This window comes from Protomyctophum parallelum, assembly GCF_964188405.1.
Source record: "Protomyctophum parallelum genome assembly, chromosome: 22".
In the NCBI taxonomy this organism is placed as follows: domain Eukaryota; kingdom Metazoa; phylum Chordata; class Actinopteri; order Myctophiformes; family Myctophidae; genus Protomyctophum; species Protomyctophum parallelum.
Window position 1 is genome coordinate 11,459,676 of NC_139714.1, and position 23,792 is coordinate 11,483,467.

The 23,792-nt window shown below is 44.1% G+C and overlaps 1 protein-coding gene across 1 annotated transcript; it reads left to right on the forward strand.

Moving 5' to 3' along the window:
- Positions 1-253: 253 nt before the first annotated feature.
- LOC310853656 (antigen WC1.1-like) lies at positions 254-23,792 on the forward strand (the record flags this gene model as incomplete). The annotated part of the gene is made up of 24 exons (XM_083758049.1): positions 254-350; positions 592-791; positions 881-1,061; positions 2,743-2,828; positions 3,902-4,027; positions 5,364-5,548; positions 6,384-6,586; positions 9,193-9,381; positions 10,043-10,191; positions 10,297-10,390; positions 12,648-12,680; positions 12,817-13,125; positions 14,050-14,349; positions 15,494-15,802; positions 16,319-16,615; positions 17,280-17,588; positions 18,616-18,903; positions 19,307-19,615; positions 20,248-20,541; positions 20,725-21,033; positions 21,719-22,018; positions 22,263-22,748; positions 23,181-23,305; positions 23,469-23,792. The coding sequence occupies 24 exons, from the start codon at positions 254-256 to the stop codon at positions 23,790-23,792; spliced, it is 5,502 nt and encodes a 1,833-aa protein (XP_083614175.1).

Here is a 23,792-nt window from a genome sequence, read left to right on the forward strand (position 1 = left end):
TGGACTGGATGGATTGTTTCCATCAAGGTCTTTTGCAAACAATAGAGAATACACTATTCTATATTACAAGGTAGGATATTGAAGATATCAGTCACACATTAAATTAATAAACAGATACATTAATAAGAGAACGTCAAACATCATCCATAGACATAACTATAGAACTGGCTTTTTGCTCTTATTCTATAATAATGGATTGACCTAAACAACTACTTCCTGTGTCTCAGCAAACCCGTGCCGCAGCGACCAGTTCATGTGTCAAAATAAACAATGCATCGACAAGAGTTATGAGTGTGACGGAGACAATGACTGTGACGACAACTCAGATGAGGCTCACTGTAATAACCCAGGTAAGACGCACGCACGCACGCACACACACACACACACACACACACACACACACACACACACACACACACACACACACACACACACACACACACACACACACACACACACACAGCTATGAGTGCACCTCTAACATCTCCAAATACATTCCAGCAATGAAGACTTTGTGTCGTAAACTTTTACACGATCAGAATCACATTCCTCTAAACCTCCTCTGCTTCCATTGCTCTTCCACTCCAACAGTGAAGAAATGTGATCATCACCCAGCCTATGTCTGTCACAACGGGAACTGTGTCCAGGAGACATTGCTGTGTGACGGCAAGGACGACTGTGGCGACGGCTCTGATGAGCTCAGCAGCTGCTCTGTTAACGAGTGTCTGAACAGCGAGCTGAGTGGCTGCTCCTCCCAGCTCAGCTGTAAAGACCTCAAGATAGGCTTCAAGGTATGGAATCAACAGCGCCATTTGACACAGATTCCACCAAGACACTGATGAAACACCTGGTCAGCATCACGCTCCCTGTCTCCTTACAGTGCACATGTCCCAGCGGCTTCCGTCTGAAGGAGAAGACGTGTGTGGACGTAGATGAGTGTAGCAGCTATCCTAATCCCTGCACCCAGCACTGCAACAACACACAGGGCAGCTTCCACTGTCTCTGTGTGGAGGGTTACCAGCTCAGCCCTGAAGACCCCACCATCTGCAGGTCCACATCTGGTAGGAAACATTGGGAGCTCAAAGCACTGAAAGCACATTGGTTGTCTATTCCAAAAATAGCAGATATACGTACATTATACAAGCTCATAGCGCGGCACTATGTGCCGAGCTATGAGATCGTATAGCCAGAGGCAGACTTACCGTTGGGCTAGGGTGGGTTGCAGCCGGGGCCCCCGACTAGGGTGGCCCCCGAAAAATATTAAAAATTATATATATATATATATATATATATATATATATATATTATTATTTTGTTTTTATTATAAAATTAAAAGTATTGAAATCCAATTCAAGTGAAATGTGTGCCTGCCTCTCTTTTTAGGGGCCTGGGTATCCCAAAATGAAAAACAAAATAGCACAAATTATTTTCGCGGGTTGAGGGGATTAGGGTGTGGGCGAAGACTCCCAATCAGGAAGGAGGGGCAGGTCCGAACATGGACCTGTCAATCTCACAGCCAAGTCTGCATTCAATCATTCACTGCCAGCCATCAGCCTTTCTCACTCTCCAACATACTCCATTCAGCTCCATTCAATACCTTACATGAAACACAGAAAGAAACAAATTATAATACAAGCCATCCACAGAAGACCAACATTTCCATACTATAAATATTATTCACAGCTCAACTAATTATCATCATAACAATTAACCATCACAACATCAATAACAAATACTCAGAAGGACCATGGTCCGTAACAGGTCTTCATGGGTTTAACTGCGTGTCTGTCTGTCAGAGAGAGAGAGAGAGAAATATAGAGAGAGAGAAAGGCCGCACCACGCCGAGCGGCCAACACTGTGAAATAGTTTACTGTCTGTCTGTCTGTCTGTCTGTCTGTCTGTCTGTCTGTCTGTCTGTCTGTCTGTCTGTCTGTCTGTCTGTCTGTCTGTCTGTCGAGCACAACAGCTGCTGTTACTGTGTGGGGAGTGAGGACTTTCTTCATCTTGTTTAAATATTAATACTGATGAAACCTTTAAATGAAACAAACATGTTTAGCTCAGCATCATCTAACTTGAATTAACTTGGCATATGATTAACATTTTTATAAGATGATTGGATCATCCGTGATAGTACTTTGTATAAGGTTGAATTCATGTTGCGCTGCTGTCTCTGTCAGATCAATAACCTGTCGACATCAGTATCAGTGGGTAACACCCTTCGCTACGAAGGGTAGCGTCCCAGATCGTCCCAGATCACATCACATCTTTGAATATATATTTTTTGAGAGCGAACATTTTGAAGTCATATACCAATAACATATAATTGTTGGGGTCCTCGACATGAAGTAATTTGAAAACCACTGACACAGAAACCTTCTTTCCAGAAAACTGTCATGATTTAAAAGAATCTGGTCTCAGTCCTAATTGGGTTAACATACATAGTTACAGAGTTTGGTTTTATTTGCATTTTCTATTGTTGTATTGGCCTATTGTTTGTTTGTCTGATGTCACATGGCAGGAACAGGTATCTGTTTCTTTCTGTACTAATATTGTGTGTTATTGGTCTAATACAATCTATGGTTGTAAATTATCATTCTTGGTAACTCTAATATTTACATTGCTTTCTCATCTCTACTGTATGTAATTTTATAAATGATGCTGTGTTCATGAATATGTTCTGTCTCTCCCAAACAATCAAATTAAGCATTGCATTTTATGCTAAATAAATGTGATTTTCTCTAGATGTGGAGCCCTTCCTCATCTTCACCAACCACAACGAACTGAATAAGATGAACTTGAACGGCTCCAACCACACTGTGCTCAAACAGGTGAAAACCATTGAACATACTGTAACAACACATCCTATACACGCTTACATCCACCAACCATAACACATTTGAGCCCCTAATGAACTGCATAGACGATATTAAAACCTGGATGGATGAAAACCTCTTATATCTCAATGACAATAAAAGGGAAATCATCATCTTTGGACAACGCTCCAGTGGCTCCACCCCTCCTGTCAACAACCTCGGCCCCCTCACTTCCAATATCAACACAGGCGCAAAATAATCTTGCTGTTATTTTCGATAATATTTTTAAATTTGACAAGCAGATAAGCCCTGTTGTCAAAACAAGCTTTTATCACCTACGCCTCCTCGCCAAGGTTAAACGCTGCCTCCCCCTCAAACAATTTGAAACGGTCTTTCACTCCTTCATCTCCTCAAGGCTGGACTATTGTACTAATACTATGGCATCAACCAATCCTCACTCCGAAGACTCTGGGAGGACCCTGGAACTACATATTTTCAGATAGGGGTCCTTGCCATGAAAAAGGTTGACCACTGAGAGACACTGAGAGGTCTATAAGGTCTAAATGGGTTAAATCTCTTGCCCTGTATGACTGAACGTATACAGCGCTACAACCCTCCTAGAGCTCTGAGGTCTGCTGACCAATCACTGCTGACCGTGCCAACCACCTGAACCCTCAGAACAAGAGGTGACCGCGCTTTAGCGGTGGCGGCCCCAGAGCTGTGGAACAACCTCCCCCCCTTTATTAGAGCTGCCCAATCCATCGAGATTATTACATCCTTTATACTTAAAACGTACTTATTGTTATCTGATTTTAATGTGCTCATATATTCCTATATTGTCCATGTATCATGTTTGCCTCATTTGCCATGTATCTGGTTCTACTTGATGTAAATTGCTTTAAATGTTATTTGCTCTAAATGTTTTTTCTTTCCTGTGAAGCACTTTGGTCGATTTCGGTTGTGTTAAATGTGCTATAAATAAAGGATGATTTGATTTGATACAATTCACACACTGCTTTTGACATGTCGGAATGTATTCGACCTGTCAGAGACTAACTGCTAACTAACTAACTGCTGTGCTGTGACAGGACTTGAATGAAGCGAGGGCTCTGGACTTTGACTACGAGCAGCAGATGGTCTATTGGACAGAAGGGTCATCAGTTCTCCCCACCATGACGATCAGTCGTATGCACATCAATGGCAGTGACGTCCAGGTCAGTGTGACAAATACACAGATGGGAAGTGAAATAATGTCAGAAAATTGTTATACTTGTATTCAAAATGCTTTGTAATATCACTGTTGTTAGACAGTGTGGTGGTAACTAAGTATTTTTACTCAAGTACTGTACATATTAAACACTGTAAGGTACGTGTCATTTCCAAAGTATTTATATTTCCTAATACATACATACTGGCCTGGTACTCCACTATATATCAGAGGCATATTTGTACGTTTTACTTATTTGACAGCTTTAGTTACTTGCATTGGTGGACAGTAATGAATGAGGTACTTTGTTTTAGTAGTGTTCTTAAGTACATTTATGAGTATTTGTGGTTTACTTTAGTATTTCAATCCACTGCATTCCAAAGACGTAATATTGTACTTTTGACTCCGCTACATTTCTAGGAAGGTAAAAGGTACTTTCTGAATTAACGATCTATAAGCTCACACCGCGTCGCATCAGGACACGTTGTGATGCTTCAAAGATCAGCTATTTTCACCACCATTGATATTGTTTTGAAGGTGGTGGTGGATTGGGCCGGATGGGGGAGTGGGGGGGGGGGGGGGGGGGGTGTAAATACAGCAATGCATTGATACAACTTCTTTATGTACACATTATACAGTATATACAAGTACGCCAGTACTTTAGCTCAAGTACACATTTATAGAGAAATGTATACTTGCTATACGTATACTCAACTACGTATCTACAGTATACGTAGTTGAGTATCTATTCTTTGACTCAAGTATACTGGGCTTGAGTACTTTGTCCACCACTGGTTACTAGTTACTTTGTAGATTTAGATTGTTATGATGTTATAAATAATAACATTCATTATTGAAAATATTCAACATAGTTAGAAAATAGCAGATCTACAAGCTCACAACGCATCATGTCACAATGCATTGTGAGCTTTATAGCATGTATAGACCTGCTATTTTCAAAAAGCCAAATTATGAAATAAGGCTTAAGAGCTGAGAGTTGTGCAAACAAGCAGAAAGGTTGAGTAGACAATATGCTCTTTTTACAATATCCTGTGATATTAATATGTTGAACAAATGACTTACAAATAGAACAATAAAACGTGGTGAGCACTGCGTGAAAATAGGAGTTAACGGGCAATTACGGGAACTGTATTTTGCCCGTAAACCTCAAGTTTAGCGGGCATATATATATAATATACGGTAATAGGTGTGATGGTACAATACGGGAGTTTATGGGAGTTTGTTGGAAAGATTAACGGGAGTTTCCTGTAATATACACATCCGTATTCCAAGCTTTTTGCACAGTGGAGTATATCCAGAGTGAATGTATGTCTCATTGACAGGTCCTCCACAAGTCACTCAGTACACCACGCAGTCTGGCTGTTGATTGGGTGGGAGGAAACCTCTACTGGAGTGACCCTGAGCAGGACACCATAGAGGTGTCCAAACTAAACGGGGCGTACCGAACAGTCCTGGTCAACACCGGCCTGGATTCGCCAGTCTCCATGGCTGTGGATGTACGCTACGGGTAAGTGTACTGTGGTGTGGTGATCATGAACCTTATACTGACTTTATCAACCGTCCTGTGAAACACCACAGATACAAGAAGACTGGATTTACATCTAAAAGCTAAACGGATTACGTTGCATCATATTTATTTGTTGTACCTCTTGGCAGCACTGTTAATTTTGACAGCAAATTCTGATTTAGTCTTAGTCTTTTGAATAACACCATTTAGTTTTAGTCCTATTTTAGTCTTCTGAAATTGTTTAGTCTTAGTCGACTAAATATCAAAATATTGTGGTATTTTATTATTTTAATCTTAGTCTTACTCTTAATGCAGTGTACATTTTTAAAGATTTAGTCTTAGTCTTTTGAACAACTGTTTTAGTCCTATTTTTGTCATCTGAGTCCTATTTTAGTTTACTACACAACATAATTAACAGTCTTGCAAGATCTAGTTAAATAAACGTCACATTAGTTCTTTTTTTGTATAAGACACATGAGTATGAGTATATATATATCCGATCTACAAGCTCACACAACGTGTCTCACAGAGACATGTTGTGTGAGCTTGTAGATCAGCTATTTTTTGTGTATGTTCCCCCCAGAATAGGGATGCTGAAGTTCAAGTGTTTAAAGTAAACGTCAAGTATGAAGTTATTTGCATGGTTTATGTACCGTAAAATTACATAAAGGTTCTATAAAGTAACAATGCAATTCAGGGGTGCGGTTGACGAAAACGTTATTTTGCCGATCGAGGTGCACTGAGACAAAAATGTTTGAGAACCACTGCTGTACAGACAGTACTGTATGTGTGATTTGTTGTGAATAGTGACCTGACACAGTGTCTCCTCTGACAGCTACTTGTACTGGGCAGACTGGGGCGACAACAACCCCCACATAGGGAGGATAGGGATGGACGGCACCAACAGGAGCATCATAATGAAGGATGAGATCACCTGGCCCAGGGGCCTGACGTTAGACTACATCAATGATCACATATACTGGAGCACGGGGTACATCATTGAGTTTGCCAACCTGGATGGAACCAACAGACACACAGGTTACACGCACGCACGCACGCACGCACGCACGCACGCACGCACGCACGCACACACACACACACACACACACACACACACACACACACACACACACACACACACAGATTTTCACTTAGTAAGAGACCACACCTTCGCTCAAGTTCAACCATTTATTGGTAAATTGAATGATGAAATGGGGGGAGGAGGGGAACCCGGGATGGGTGAGACTGAGACTGGGGGTGTGGTCTCGGGAGAGGACGCCGTGTATGTATGCGCGCTCGGAGAGCGGGCGTCTCTGCTCCGGAACTGCCCCAAAAAGAGCTGGCTGGGAGACGAGTGCGGGACTGGAGGAAGGGACGCGAGTGAGGATCCTCGAGAAGGGGGAGAGGGTTTATAGGCGGCCTAGGTGGAGATGGGCGTTTTGGACGTCTGTGATGTTGGTCCTGATGTAGGACTGGTAGGCTTGGGAGGACCAGCGGCCGAGGATTCGGATGATGTGGTCCGAGAGGCCTCGCCTAGACGCGGTGGTGGCTGCGCCGATGCGGAACGAGTGGCCGGAGTAGAACTGGGAGGGAAGGCCGGACAGAGCGAGGATTCGGCGGAGATGCTTGTGGAACCAGGAGCGGGTGGCGATGGAACCTGTGGTGAACAGGGGGTCGTGTGGTGAGGCGTTGAGGGAGCGTCTCGTGGAGACGTAGCGGAGAATGGGTTCTGTGGAAGGTGATGTCGGAGAGGCTAGGATGATGGGAAGGGTCGTAACGGGCGGAGGAGGATGTGAACTCTGCGCAGCGCAGGAACCCCAAGAAGGCGAGGAGGAACATGCATTCTAGGGTTAGGTCCATTGACGCACGTGCCAGCGTGCTTGTGGGGGGGAAGGAGAGAGGGAGGAGGGGGAGGAAGGGGGGTTTGTAGCAGGCGATGCGTGCGCCGCCCGGCGTGTGTGTGAGGGAGGGGGGAGGGGGAAGTGGGCCGGGCACGTGCCTGATGTTGCTGTCGGGAAACAGGAGGGGGCGGGGCCGCGTCCAGAGCGGCTTGACGGTTTCGCCAGCCACAATGCGAACAATGCCGCCTTTCGGTCGGTCCTCTGGAATGGAATTCCTCTGGCCGTGAGAAGGCGCTGGAGCCCGGCCACCGTCCAGTCGGCGACTGACAGGTGTAGTTGGCCGAGGCTGGCGATGACGGGGGCGACGGAGAAGGAGGACCGAGAGGACGTAGCGCGGCTACTGCTGCTGCTCGGTTCCACCGCCGGCCTTGGCTGTGCCGGCGGGACCGAGCGCGAGCTTGACGTGCCGGTGTCGGGGATGGCACACGAGTAGGCACGCCTGGAGCTTCCTGACGTAGATAGAACGTCCTCGCTGTCGGAGGCGTGAAGCTCCAGCTCGCGCTGCAGCGGTGCTGCGGTTTCCTCTCTCTTTTCTTTTTTGGGTGAAGAAAAAGAGAGAAAGAAAACGAGCGATATGCGCCGCTGCTAAGCAGCACTTTTGTTCAATGTAGGACACGAACACAAGTAGTTACGGCTTGAATCACAACAAGTAAACAAGTAAACAAGTGATATTTAGCTTTGATCGTATTTAGCAATTTGATCGGCAAGTAAACGGGCGTGGATCGAGTGACAGGTTGTCAAAACAATGTGACGCTTACGTTCTGTATGCTGAGGTGAGGTTGGAGACGGAGCGAGAAGGGATTCTGCTTGTCTGAAGGTTCTGGATCACGTAGTGAGAACAGGTAGATGTTGGCGCACAGGTGTATTTATACTGTGGTGATTGTGGCAGGATTGGCCAGGTGATAACGACAGGCAGGTGGGTTTGTTAAGGAGGAGAGTGATTGATAAGGAGGGGGGAGTGGTTAAGGTCGAGCGGAAGGAGACCTCTTCTCCCGAAACTACGTTGTATAAATACAACTTCCCTTAGTCTGGGGATTCATGGATGCCATTTTTACAAATATTTTGGTCAACACAAATCATAGAGAGCCAAATATAGCTGATCTACAGTCTCACAATGTGACGCGTTGTGAGCTTGTAGATCTGCTATTCTTGGTGAGTGACACCAGTGTGCAGTTAATATGTAAGGCATAATTCAGGCATGCGCACACACACACACACACACACATACACACGCATACAGTACACACACGTACACAGACATGCACACAAACGCACACACACACACACATGCAGCCACACACTCGCGCACGCAGGCATGCACGCAGCCACGTATGTAAGCACGCAGCCACACACGCAAGCACGCACATACGCTCACATGCACGCTCACACACGCGCGCACACACACACACACACACACACACACACACACACACACACACACACACACACACTCATACTCACATACATGAGTGTGTGTGATACATATTTATTGTGCGCAACATTTTGAAGACACTGTAATTACACAATTCCAGGTCCATTTTACAATCTGTGTTAAAGGAATGCTCCAGATTTGACTGTGTTCAAGAACAGCTTTTGTAAATGTTGTCCATGAGTAGTGGAAGAAAAAGTAATTAAAGCAGTAAGAACATGATTTACTTCAGAGTACACTTTACTAAAACATTGTATATCTTATTTTAATAGTCTTACTGCTATTCTGACACTTTTGGTTTTGTGTGTCTGTAGTTCTGCGTCAGGGCAACGATATCGATGGTATTACCCTGTTTGAGGAGTACATCTACTGGAGCTCCATCTCCACCTCCAGCTCCATCTCCAGAGCTCACAAGACTCAGGGAACCAACACCACCACACTCATCAGAAACCTGAACAGTCCATGGGACATCCAGATCTACCACCCATATCAACAACCTGAGGGTCTGTACCACGCACCTACTGTACACAACACTCTCATTATGACTCTGCATAATGTTTTATGACTTCTATTAACTGTCTATCATTGTATTATTATCTGATCTGTTTTGAAAAGCATTACGTATACAGTATAAATACACCCTATAATAATAACAACAACAACAACAGCAACAATAATAATAGTCATATTGTGACATAGTAGTAGTAATAGTATTAGTATAGTATAATCGGAATTGGCCACATCGGCCATAAAAATGCCATATTGGTATCGGATCGGTCTCAAAATAATCCAGATTATTTCATCGGTTTACACCAGCAAAAGAAATTAAAAGTTCTACATTTAATTCATTCATTCATTCACACTTGGAAAAAGAGTATAGGCTACAGTATGTATTGTTTGGCTTTGGGCCAAGCCCCTATAGAGGACCTATAGGCTTGTTTCCATTGTGGCCCTCTGTATAATATCGGAATTGGTCAGATTTGGTATCGGCAGATATGACCCTGCAAATAATGGGTTCAGTCATCAGTCATTATAATTTCATAACTGTGCACCCCTAAACAGTATTGTAACATAATAGTAGTAGTAGTAGTATTGTATCATAGTAGTATAGTAGTAGTATTCAGGGCTCTCATATTCATTACATGTGTACATGTTTTCCTGCAGTGTCTGCTCATCCGTGTCAGACCAACAATGGAGGATGCAGTAACCTGTGTCTGCTCTCACCTGGAGGAGGCTACAAGTGTTCCTGTCCCACCTACTTCTACTTGGCAGCGGACAACAAGCAGTGCATGTCCAGCTGCACTGCCAGCCAGGTGATTCACCTCCAGTTCACTTGTGTTATACGCGTTTATGTCTTTATAGGTCTCGTGTCTGCTGTCGATAGTCATTCTAAAGATGTGTGTCGTCTCTCCCGTCAGTTTGCTTGTAAGAACTACAAGTGCATTCCGTTGTGGTGGAAGTGTGACACGGCAGATGACTGTGGGGACGGCTCAGACGAACCTGCAGACTGCTGTGAGTAGAGACTCAGAGACTGAAACACATCTTACTACATGTGTTTACACTGATTACACTTAGTATTACTTTGTACTCCAATGTCCTTTAACTGTTTCTGACACCTGCATTAAATATATAACTACAAATGTCTTCTAATTCATGACAGTTTCTTAAAATCCTGTTTCTGTATGTCAGTGGTGCTCAAACCTTTTCATGTCAAGGACCCCCAGAATAATATGCATTTGGCCGTGGACCCCCATCTGAAAATATGTTGTTCCAAATATTTGAATTAAAAATGTTCACTTTGAAAGAATATATAGTCAAAGATTTGCACCACATTTTCACGATTTTTCAAAAATAGCAGATCTACAAGCTCATAGCGCGGCACTCGGTGTCGTGCTATGAGTCCTTTTTGAGTACAATCTATTGGTAAAAATGAAATAGAGGTCCATTTTAAAACAACCAACATCCAACAGACCATACAAACAATGTAAAAAAAACAAAAAACAAATTAATAAAATAGCCTACTAATGCAAACAATTAAAAACAAATGGCTTCTAAATCCTAAAAGTTTTCTGTAAAACCTGTGTTTCTATGTCAGTGGTGCTCAACATTTTACAGGTCAAGGACCCCCAGAATTATCTGTATTTCGCCATGTACCCCCATCTGAAAATATGTCTTTCCAGGGACCCCCCAGAAGCAAAGATTTGAGTTAAAAACGTTCACTCTGAACGAATATATATTCAAAGATTTGCGCCACATTTTCACGATTTTTCAAAATTAGCAGATCTACAAGCTCGTATAGCCCAGCATTCGGTGCCGCGCTATGAGCTTGTAGATGTGCTATTTTTCAATAGCTGAAGTATAACATAATGCTTGAAATACCAAAAGTCAAAAGGGGTTCCCGTCCTGAATGGGTTTAAGGCCACATTTCGGTCAAGTCCATGCACAGTGCACACACACATTTAGAACTGATGGCTTCCCCTGTTGGGCAATTACAAAATAACTTTACACACAGTGTTATGAAACATGTCCTGTGAGTTGTAATGTTTGGACTAAACAATTCATTATAGTCAGTGCATTTGTAGAAAAAAGCGGAGATTAGTTAAAAAGGCGAAAAACTTTATTAAACCGACATGCTTCGACCTATACCGGTCTTGTCGGTTTCATACATGTGTTATCCCGATTGATCCAGGAGCACCTTTTTACTAATTTTATATTTTGTATACCTGCACACCTCCTGAGCACCGGGTTGCTTCCTTGCCTCTGCATAGTCACATTTGTATTTCCATTTGTAGCAACCCTTGGTGGCCGATTAGAATACATCTTTCAGGGTATTTTTAGGTACTTATGTCATCCTGTGAGTTTAGTGATGATTGGTCCACACAACAGTGGCAACCTAGCACAGCAGCTGGCCTCATGCCATCACGGTTTATCTGGTAAGACATCAGTTTATGTAGGATACTTCTGTCTGAAAGCCAGGTGATAATAAATGTCCTTTAACACACAGCAGAGATTTTTCTTACTCACTGTAGCCTATACAGTTTGATGGTGGCCGTTTGAAGTTTTGAACTATAGGCTATACATGCTAGGAAGTAATACTATACCGTAATGTACCGTGAACAATCCTCAAATATGAAGTGCGGCAGGAACAATGTACCCCTCACTTTGTTGCATATTTGAGAATTGTTCACGGTAGTGAAACAAAATGTGTCGTCCGTCCACTATGCCATTTGAAACTTAGTTAAAATAGCTATATTCCAGGAACAGGCACAAAGCAGAATAAGCAGATATCCACCAATACAAATATACACATAGTTTGGGGAGTGGGACAACGTTGCTGCACAAAACATGTAGTGTCGCTCTCTAGCTCAGATTTCAAGTTTTCACTGCTGGGCGTCTTCTTTCAAGTGCCAGGGCCAGCCTTTGGTGACGTTAACGTCTTGCGTGGATCCCATCGCTGGGGATAATAATAATAATATTAATATTAATAATAATATTGTCCAATGAGAAAAGAGAACTGGGTGTTTGAAACTTTCTGCGCGAGTTCCCATCTGATTCTGATACTCATTCTGAGGTGGGCATTGACTGTGTGGGTAGTTGTCATGATCCAAGGAATCCAGGGAATGTCAGTGATTGTACGACCTTTGATTCAAGAGTTACGGGTCGAAATGTAACGCCCGACCTGGTGGAGACAATGTATTAGACTAGTAATAGAGACAATCCACGTTCTCTGTTGTGAAGCTAATTGATTGTGTTATTTGTTTCCCTTCAGCTCTCCAGGCTGAACAAACACACAACACAACAGGTAAACAAAGATTACAAATCATCATTGATTATAGATAGACCAAGAGCTTCTTCTAATTAAATCTCTCTCTCTCTCTCTCTCTCTCTCTCTCTCTCTCTCTCTCTCTCTCTCTCTCTCTCTCTCTCTCTCTCTCCAGAGTCTGTGAGGTTGGTGAATGGGACCAGTGTGTGTTCAGGCAGAGTGGAGGTGAAGTCTAACCAGTCGTGGGTCTCAGTGTGTGAAGATGACTTTGACCAGCAGGATGCAAAGGTGCTCTGTAGGGAGCTTGACTGCGGGGCTCCTTCAGTCATCCAGGGGGCGCTCTATGGAGAAGTTAACGCTTCAATGTGGACCAAAGAGTTCCAGTGTGAAGGCAGTGAGTCTGTTCTCCTGGACTGTAGAACCTCAGACTCGACTAGAAACACCACCTGCTCACCTGACAAGACTGTTGGACTCACCTGCTTAGGTAATTATATATATATATATATATATATATATTAAGTTCATAAATCGCCACAATAACCACTTCATAATTTGCTGTTAGAAAGAAAATGGTTGCAACTGTCTATATGTTCATTACGCTAGGTATGGAGGGCTCTGCAAATAACACACAGCCCCGCCTCCCCCTGCTGTCAAAGCAGTTGTCAATGTTTACAACTCCATGTCAATGTTTACAACTCCATATCAATGTTTACAACTCCATGTCAATGTTTACAACTCCATGTTAATGTTGCACGTGCACATTGTGTTTAGTGTGATAACGCGTGTTGCACATTGTCACAGTACATGGATGTGAAGGTTAGGAGGAGGAGCGAGCCGTAACAATGTGTCCCCTACGCACAGACAGAAGAGAAACAAGGGTTTATGCACAGATGAGAGAGAGGGAGAGTTTTCTATGTTCATAAATACATAGTTTAAAGCGTTCCTCATGCAGTTATATTGGCCTTTTTGTGACTGTTATTATGGTTTAATCAATTTATTTCATGTCATGACATATTGGGCGTGACAAAACAAGATACATATTTTACTATAATATAACACAAACGAGATACATGAGAAAAAAATCACACCCGTGTGAACTGAGTGTTGCAAACCCCCCCCCCTCCCCCCCCCCTCCCTCATTAGCAGGCAACTGCAGCACTCTCTCTCTGTTTCTGGCACAACAGCGCCCCTACTGGTACTCATTCTCATGCTCATTAACGTCAAAGACACACATAGTTAGGCGGACACAGACATTTCTGGTTGTAAGAGTGGTTGCACCACTCAAAAAGTATCAACTTCAATATATTGAAGATATCCAAAAAGACACTGACTCTCTGAGATAACGACACTTTTAGTTTTTGATTAAATAAAACGTTGTTTTACTACTTACTCCCTTGTCTCTGTACAGAGCCTGTCAGGCTGGTGGGAGGAAGCAGTAAGTGTACTGGTCGACTGGAGACGCAACACCAGGGAGACTGGAAACCTGTGGATGGTCGGTCTGACTGGACCCTGCAGTCATCCTCTGTAGTGTGTAGGCAGATGGAGTGTGGCTCTGCTGTTTCAACACGATGGAGTTATGATTCAGAATATCAACTTCAACCGGTATGGAAGATGACACTGTCCTGTGATGGATCTGAATCTTCACTGAGGGAGTGTGGAACAAAGACGTCTGATACTTCCTATACGATCCTGGAGGTATTCTGTTCAGGTAACACTAACAATCACTTCAGCAATGACTGTAATCTGTACATTTAATCTGTCTGTCTGTCTGTCTGTCTGTCTGTCTGTCTGTCTGTCTGTCTGTCTGTGTCTTTGTCGAAACTCATGTCCGTGTCTGTTATGCACAGTGGTGGACAGTAGCAAAGTATTGAGTACTATTACTTAAGTACTTCTATTTTTGTATACTTTTACTCCACTACATTTCAAAGACATCTCTAGGAAGGGAAAAGTTTAACCCCTTAAATGCACTTGTTGTTGTTTATTAGCGTTTCTGAGTAAACACCAGAGATTCGGATCGTAGCTGCTGGCCAGACACTGCCACACACTGAACACCACAACACACACACACACACACACACACACACACACACACACACACACACACACACACACACACACACACACACACGCTTTGGGATATCATCCTCATAGCACTAGCACGTAACTTAACACAGCACGCCGGTCAGTTGACTTAACTCACAAAAACACATTTATCATCCTGTTTAACCTTCAAATTAAAATAATCTGACAATGCAAACAACGACACGTGCGTACTGCATGTATGCACGTTCTGGCGCGTGGCTATATGGAAAGCTCACTTCTCCGTTCTTCACTTGACGTGTAGATTTATGAACGAACTTGACCACTGAATGTACCGCTATGGTTGACGGCTGCTGTCTTGTGTTAAAAGCATTTTAACACAGTTTTAAATTGAGTGACTGGCTGTAGGCTATTTACTGTATGTAATCACGGGTAACAGGGCTTACAACGGGTCCCTAATTTGACGGGTGGGGGCGGGTCTGGTTTGTATTTTGATATAATCGCTGGTGATTGGACGGTCTATGGACCGTGCAGGGCACGGTTTGTCAAAATTGGAGCCCATTCACTGGGGGTCTGCGACAACCTGCCTCACAAAAGCGATATTTATTTCATCTTAGACTGTGCCCATCAAAAGCTGATTTCCCACTGCATGGCTACTGCTTTGCCTAGCTGATAACAGATCAATAGCCTGTAACAATGGCATACTTCGTTCACGCCTTCATTCTATTCAAATGATTCTCATTAATGTTCTTGATTAAAATGATCTCTCTCTCTCTCTCTCTCTCTCTCTCTCTCTCTCTCTCTCTCTCCAGAGTCTGTGAGGTTGGTGAATGGGACCAGTGTGTGTTCAGGCAGAGTGGAGGTGAAGTCTAACCAGTCGTGGGTCTCAGTGTGTGAAGATGACTTTGACCAGCAGGATGCAGAGGTGGTCTGTAGGGAGCTTGACTGCGGGCCTCCTTCAGTCCTCCAGGGGGCGCTCTATGGAGAAGTGAACGCTTCAATGTGGACCACAGAGTTCCTGTGTCAAGGCAACGAGTCTGTTCTCCTGGACTGTAGAAGGTCAGACTCAACTAGAAACACCACCTGCTCACCTGACAAGACTGTTGGACTGACCTGCTCAGGTAATAATAAAAATCACACCCGTGTGTAAGTGAGGGGCGCTCTTATCATCATACATCATCACATTCCGGCCAATTACAATTTGCGTCCTCACATTTGTCCTCAATGTTTGTGTTTACACACTTTTGTCCTCAATGTTTGGGTTTACACACTTTTGTCTCCAATGTTTGTGTAAACACTGAAAGCTGGACATAGCTGGACAAAAATAGGACAAAGGTTACATGCTTTACAAACCAAAATCTTATTTGAAAAATCACACCCATGTGAAGTGAGGGGCACATCAGCATGACGTAAAATTAGACACATTGTCTATTTGCTCAGACACTATGACACGACTATGGACACAGACTCTGGACGTGGGAAGGGCTAGAATCAGTTCAAACAGAAAACAAACACAAGGATGTGGTTTTGATAGCCTGACATAACAATCTACACACTTTGTTAGGATTTCTTTGTAAGGAAAACTAATAGTACTTTGTTTAACTGTACTTACGGTATTCTCACTTGTCTCTGTACAGGGCCTGATGATGTTAGGTTGGTGGGAGGAAGCAGTAACTGTACTGGTGGACTGGAGATCAAACACCGGAGAGAATGGAGACGAGGGGTTGGTCCGTCTGTCTGGAACCTGATGGCAGCATCTGTAGTGTGTCGGCAGCTAGACTGTGGCTCTGCTCTGTCGACACAAAGGAGTTCTGCTGGTCGTACTAATGTATGGTCGATTAGATCTTCCTGTGATGGTACTGAGTCTTCACTGAGGGAATGTGGAGCAATGCGGTCTGACAGCTCCTATGACAGTCTGGAGGTGATCTGTTCAGGTAACACAAACAATACTTCAACAATAACAGTAATCTGTACAGTCTGCTATTAAATTGATCTGGCTTGTCTGTCTGTCTGTCCCCATACGTCTGTCCATCCGTTGATTCATGTCTATCTGTGTGCGTGTGTGTGCGTGTGTGTTATGTATTTGCTGTATTACCGTGTTGTTCTTGCATACTGTAAATCGCTCTGGATTAATTTTACCCAATTAGACCTGAGGACTATTTTACAAATGAAAAACCTACGTTTCTATGTCAGTGGTTCTCAAACTATTTCATGTCAAGGACCCCCAGAATTATATGTATGTGGCTGGCATATCTGAAAATATGTTTTTCCAGGGACCCCCCAGAAGCGAACATATGAAATAAAAACGTTTGCTCTGAAATAATTTAAATCCAAAGATTTGCACACGTTTTCACGATAAAAAAATAAGCAGATCTACAAGCTAGTGCTGCGCTTTTCAATAACTAAAGTATAACACAATGCTTAAAACACCAAACGGGTTCCCGTCCTGAATGGGTCAAGAGCGTCTGCTAAATGCCTACATTATGAATTGTGTGTATGTGTGTGTGTGTGTGTCATGTTTTCATCTGTTGTAGCCTACCTTTAATGAATGAAAATGTTGAACACACTTTGTCTCTCTCTCTCTCTCTCTCTCTCCAGAGTCTGTGAGGTTGGTGAATGGGACCAGTGTGTGTTCAGGCAGAGTAGAGGTGAAGTCTAACCAGTCGTGGGTCTCAGTGTGTGAAGATGACTTTGACCAGCAGGATGCAGAGGTGGTCTGTAGGGAGCTTGACTGTGGGCCTCCTTCAGTCCTCCAGGGGGCGCTCTATGGAGAAGTGAACGCTTCGATGTGGACCACAGAGTTCCAGTGTGAAGGCAACGAGTCTGTTCTCCTGGACTGTAGAACCTCAGACTCAACTAGAAACACCACCTGCTCACCTGACAAGACTGTTGGACTCACCTGCTCAGGTAATCAGGGACGTGCAGAGGGACCAGGAGAGCCAGGGCTGTGGCCTGATTCTTTTCTTTTTTACTACCCAGATTTAGAGGAATTTCTCATTTTAAATGAACACTAGGATCTAGAACAAATTGTAACCAGTGCAATGATGCAGTAAAGCCAATATATACTCAAACAAAAATAATACTTAAATACATTAATGAAACGAACAACATAAAATAGAATAGAACAGATACCAGGTCACTTTCCTATATCAGCTGAATCTCATCACGATTGCAAATGCTTTCCCCACACTGAAAGTACAAAAACTATCATTTCATTGGCATGACCACGATGGGCCGCAGAGACATGAAGCAGGGGCCGCATGCGGCCCGCGGCCCGCGGGTTGAGTAACGCTGGTGTACAGTATGTGTTAAAATGTGCACACACCCACCTGACCCATCTCCTCTGCCTCCTCCTCCTATGACAGCAGCGTCTCATTTCAATAACTTTAATTAGCATTCTTGCGTGTGATTTGCTTTAAATAGTAAATGGTGCTTTTATCCAGAGTGCTTTACATAGATTGTGCATTACATTCACCCATTCACACACACATTCACACACCGATGGCAGAGTTAAGGTCCCCACACACCGAGCCCGTTTTTCGGATTTTTAGCTGCGTTTCTATCGATTTTCCGAAAAACGCGGCCGGTGTGCAACCACCTTTAGTCTAACCTACTTAGAACCTACACTAACTCTGGGGGAACCCGGCATCGAACCGGCTACTCTACCGGCCACTCTACCCCTGATCCACTGCCCCTTTACTTACTCTGATTTAGGTTGACAGATATTTTTGGAACGTACCGGTGGTGCTTTCTGTGTCCCCTGCAGGACAGACTGTGGTGTAAGACTCGGCCACAGTTTTCACAAACTTATCCGGTATCCTATATGATCCGACTCCGAGTAGCCTATGTGTAGCATCTTTTGTGTCGATTACTTGAAATTAAAGTAATGCATTTTCTAATTTAGTTTTTACTGCTTACTTTCGTCTCTGTACAGATGTCAGGTTGGTGGAAGGAACCAGTAACTGTGCTGGAAAACTTGAGATGAAACTCCATGATGGGTTGAGACCAGTGGATGATTCTGACTGGACCCTGCAGTCATCATCTGTAGTGTGTAGACAGCTAGGTTGTGGTTCGGCTGTTTCATCACTAAGACTGGTTGGTTCTACAAATCAACCTGTATGGTGGATAACATCTCCCTGTGTTGGCTCTGAGTCTTTACTGAAGGACTGTGGAACAAATGCGTCTTATACTTCAGCCCACAGACTGGAGGTGATCTGTTCAGGTAACACCTGTTCAGGTGTCTGTCTGTCTGTCTGTCTGTCTGTCTGTCACACAGAACACACACCTCCCTAATTGCCACTGAGGGCTACACGTTCTTTACTTGTATTAACCTAAAGTACGAAATAAAGTACCACCAACAAAATGCTCACATATGAATAGGTTACCGAGTCCTGACCGTCCATTACAGAGACATGTTAGGAATTATGAATACACAAAAAGTTAGTTATTACATTTAGACAACTCCTTATTTGTGCGCAGTGATGTTGGAAAATGTATTCTTGAATGGTCTCAACTAAGATCCCCACTCTTAAAAAAATGGCATTTCAGGGATGAGCGGAGCAGTCCTGGAAAAGTGTAATGTTCTATGATTAAAATGATCTCTCTCTCTCTCTCTCTCTCTCCAGATTCTGTGAGGTTGGTGAATGGGACCAGTGTGTGTTCAGGCAGAGTCGAGGTGAAGTCTAACCAGTCGTGGGTCTCAGTGTGTGAAGATGACTTTGACCAGCAGGATGCAGAGGTGGTCTGTAGGGATCTTGGCTGCGGGGCTCCTTCAGTCCTCCAGGGGGCGCTCTATGGAGAGGTGAACGCTTCGATGTGGACCAAAGAGTTCCAGTGTGAAGGCAACGAATCTGCTCTCCTGGACTGTAGAACCTCAGACTCAACTAGAAACACCACCTGCTCACCTGACAAGTCTGTTGGACTCGCCTGCTCAGGTAATAATAATCATAACTAGAAAAGAACATTTCACATAATGTGACTGGTTTGTGGTCACCTGCAGCCTGGCACCATTCACTTCCCTGTGCAGTGAGTGGAATGTACTCTAGCTGCAGACACTGTCATGTCTGTGATTACTTTGATTCTGATGGGAGGGGAAATCACATCCAATATAAGCATATGGTTGTGAATCACCAAGGTGGTAAAACTGGAGCTATTTAGGCTATTACCTTGTACGTCCTGCTGCCACCGTAGTCCAATTGAATTGTGGAATTGGTCGAATTGAAGAAGTAATCCAGCACCACACAACCGCACAAAGCACAAGGCACCACCAATATGTTATGCTTAGGGCACCCAAATGTCCAGCAGTGGCCCTGATTACCTCTATAGTAATGTCATCAAGGGAGACTTGTCCAATATTTCACATGTCATCCTAATTGGCTAAGATTGACCTCTACTATATTGTCGGTGGAGTCCTGTGCTCAGAGGAGCACATATTTCTAGTTTAAATCATGAAAATGACATTGCTAGCCTGAGATAAAACAGTAAAATACCAACTATACTTGTAATTCGCATTCCTATTTAACAATGAAAGTAATAGTAGTTCATTTTCTTTTTTGCCACTGTACAGAGCCTGGTGACGTCATGTTGGAGGGAGGAACCAGTAACTGTTCTGGTATACTGAAGGTGAAACACCAGGAAGAGTGGAGACCAGCGGGTTCTATTTATGACTGGAACCTGAAGTCATCATCTGTAGTGTGTAGACAGCTGAACTGTGGCTCTGCTGTTTCAACACAAAGGAAGTCTGATGCAACCGTTGAACCTGTGTGGAAGATTCCATGTGTTGGATCTCAATCTTCACTGAGGGAGTGTGGAGCAAAGGAGTCTCGTAATTCCACTGAGAGACTGGAGGTGTTCTGTTCGGGTAAAACATATAAACAGTGACCTCCACTTCACCTCCACAACTTTGCGTGTGTGCGTGCATGCATAATAAGATTGAATAAGATACATGTACATTTACACCCCCCCTTCTCTCCCTCCTCCCCCTCTCTCTCTCTCTCTCTCTCTCTCTCTCTCTCTCTCTCTCTCTCTCTCTCTCTCTCTCCAGAGTCTGTGAGGTTGGTGAATGGGACCAGTGTGTGTTCAGGCAGAGTCGAGGTGAAGTCTAACCAGTCGTGGGTCTCAGTGTGTGAAGATGACTTTGACCAGCAGGATGCAGAGGTGGTCTGTAGGGATCTTGGCTGCGGGGCTCCTTCAGTCCTCAAGGGGGCGCTCTATGGAGGCCTGAACGCTTCGATGTGGACCAAAGAGTTCCAGTGTGAAGGCAACGAGTCTGTTCTCCTGGACTGTAGAACCTCAGAGTCAACTAGAAACACCACCTGCTCACCTGACATGACTGTTGGACTCACCTGCTCAGGTATAATCTAATAATTTTAGTAATGTCCTCAAAATATGAGGAGGGAAAATTACCATCTATGCCGACAAAATTTGAGGACGGAATTGCAGCAAAATTAACCATGTATGGCGCCGACATTGGCGATGTGGTTGGCCGTTGTGATTGGCTGGAAGCTGTGCCGTTATTTCCATTATGCGCTGTGATTGGCTGAGCATGGCATAACGGGTGTGCCACAGCCAGTGACACCCGTTATATATAAGTTGCAGATATTCCGTGCTCAAACTTTGACAAGAAGTCACCCGTTTGCCGTCTTGGGAGTGACAGCTCACCATGTGTTAGTGTTAGACAGTGTTAGGAATAGATCCCCACCATCTGTTAACAGAACGGGTGCATGCTTTTGGTTAGACATACCATTGGTCTGATATCTCAAACCCTCACCCTCACCCTAACCTCCCACGGGGCAGCACACCTAAACCTAACCTTAACCTTCTCCCAACCCTTAACGCACCCCTCACCAACTTTAATCCGGTCGTTTTAACGCACCCCTCACCAACCTTAATCCAGTCGGACCAATGCTATGTCTAACCAAAGTATGCGTCCCAACAGAACACCACCATCCATTAACATGGAGTGGGAGAACTGAACACTTTCGGCTCACAAGGCATGTCTGCTCTAAATGGTTTGTAACGGTCTTGTCTCTGTACAGAGCCTGATGACGTCAGGCTGGTGGGAGGAAGCAGTAACTGTAGTGGTGTACTGGAGATGCAACACCAGGGAGACTGGAGACCTGTGGATGGTCAGTCCGACTGGAACCTGGAGTCATCCTCTGTCGTGTGTAGGCAGATGGACTGTGGCTCTGACGTTTCAACACAAAGGAGTCACAACACAACGGTTCAACCTGTGTGGTGGATCACAGCTGACTGTGTTGGAACCGAGGCTTCACTGAGGGAGTGTGGAATGACACTGTCTGAGAATTCCACTGTCACATTGGAGGTGATCTGTTCAGGTAACACAAACAGTGACGTCCGTCTACTTGCCTACTCACTTAACCTATACCTATCTACAGCATAGAAACAGGATGTTTCTTTTTCTGAATGAACATTTTTTGCATCGTCTAATTTCAGCAAAAGCCATACAGAAGCCATACAATATGTTGGATCTCTAATCTTGGTTCCATCTCATTGGCTACTCTATACTGTTTATGTAAATATCTGCTGTACTATAATTCAATCACTCGTGTCTTGTTACAGATCTTCTGTTTAAGCCAAACATCAGCGTCTTCCCCACTCTAAACGGGGTTTCTGAGGGCCAGCAGCAGGGGCAGCAGGTGTCTCTGAACGGGGTTTCTGAGGGCCAGCAGCAGGGGCAGCAGGTGTCTCTAAACGGGGTTTCTGAGGGCCAGCAGCAGGGGCAGCAGGTGTCTCTAAACGGGGTTTCTGAGGGCCAGCAGCAGGGGCAGCAGGTGTTGGAAGGTTCCAACTTCAGCATCAGCTGCTCCATCCTGCCACAGTACCCAGACGGCTCCTTCCACCTCACCTTCACTGGAGCCAACAGCACACACAACCACACCCAGCCAGCTGTCAATCACTCTGCCAACTTCCTGTTCTTCGAAGCAGGCCCCGGCCACCAAGGGAATTACAGCTGTGCTTATCACGTCGACGTTGTTATAAATCACACCAATGTGTTTTCTCACAATGTCTCCTCTGAGAGCGACATCCTCTCTCTCACCGTCACAGGTAACCTGAATGAAATTACCTTTAAACCATTCTGGGCGGGAACCCCTTTTGGTGTTTTAAGCGTTAATGTTATACTTTAGCTGTTGAAAAATAGCTATTTTTGATGAATCTTGAAAATGTGGCTCAATTCTTTGAATATATATTCTTTCAGAGTGAATGTTTTTAACTCAAATCTTTGCTTCTGGTGGCGGGGGGGGTCCCTGGAACAACATATTTTGGGCCAAATACAGATCATTCTCGGGGTCCTTGACATGAAAAAGGCTGAGCACCACTGACATAGAAACACAGGTTTTTGAGAAAACTAATTTAGAATCGGCCTCAGGTCTAAATGGGTTAAACTCACAATATGAATCTCCATCAGGCATGATTCAATCAAACATGAAGGTTTATCAAATGTTCTTACATGATTTGATGATGTTTTATTTTTCACAGTCCCTCCTACAGTCCCTCCTACAGTCCCTCTGACACCTGAGGACGACAGCAGCAGAGTTACAGTCACTGTGGTGGTGCTGCTGCTGTTGATGCTGGTACCCATCGGCCTCTATTGTCTCTGGAAGGTAATACATCTTTACACAACACAAGACTGGAATGTACATAAATGACAGTTAAACCAGAGTTCAAGTGTCTACTCTTCATACAAACAAACAATAGAGAGATAGGAGGGTTTTCAGCCAGATGTGATTCAGTGACTTAACGTTGGGTGTTTCTGTGTTTCTCCAGGCCAGCAGAAGACATAATGCAGGAGTGTGGGACACTGCAACGGTTCATTATAATGTCGAAAATGAGAACATTGATATCGAGTATTATAATGTTGATGGTTCTGATTCTGAATCTGGCCTTGAGTATGACGTGATAGATGAACAAGTAGTTGTTGAATCTGGCCCCATTGAAGAGGCAGAAGACTCAGACTATGAAGAGATAGATATAGTTGTTGAAGCTGCTGGACCCAGTGAGGAGACAGAATACCACCAGTATGAAGAGATAGATCAACAAGGAGTTGTTGAAGCTGGACCCAGTGCTGAGACAGGAGTCCAGGCCCCATAG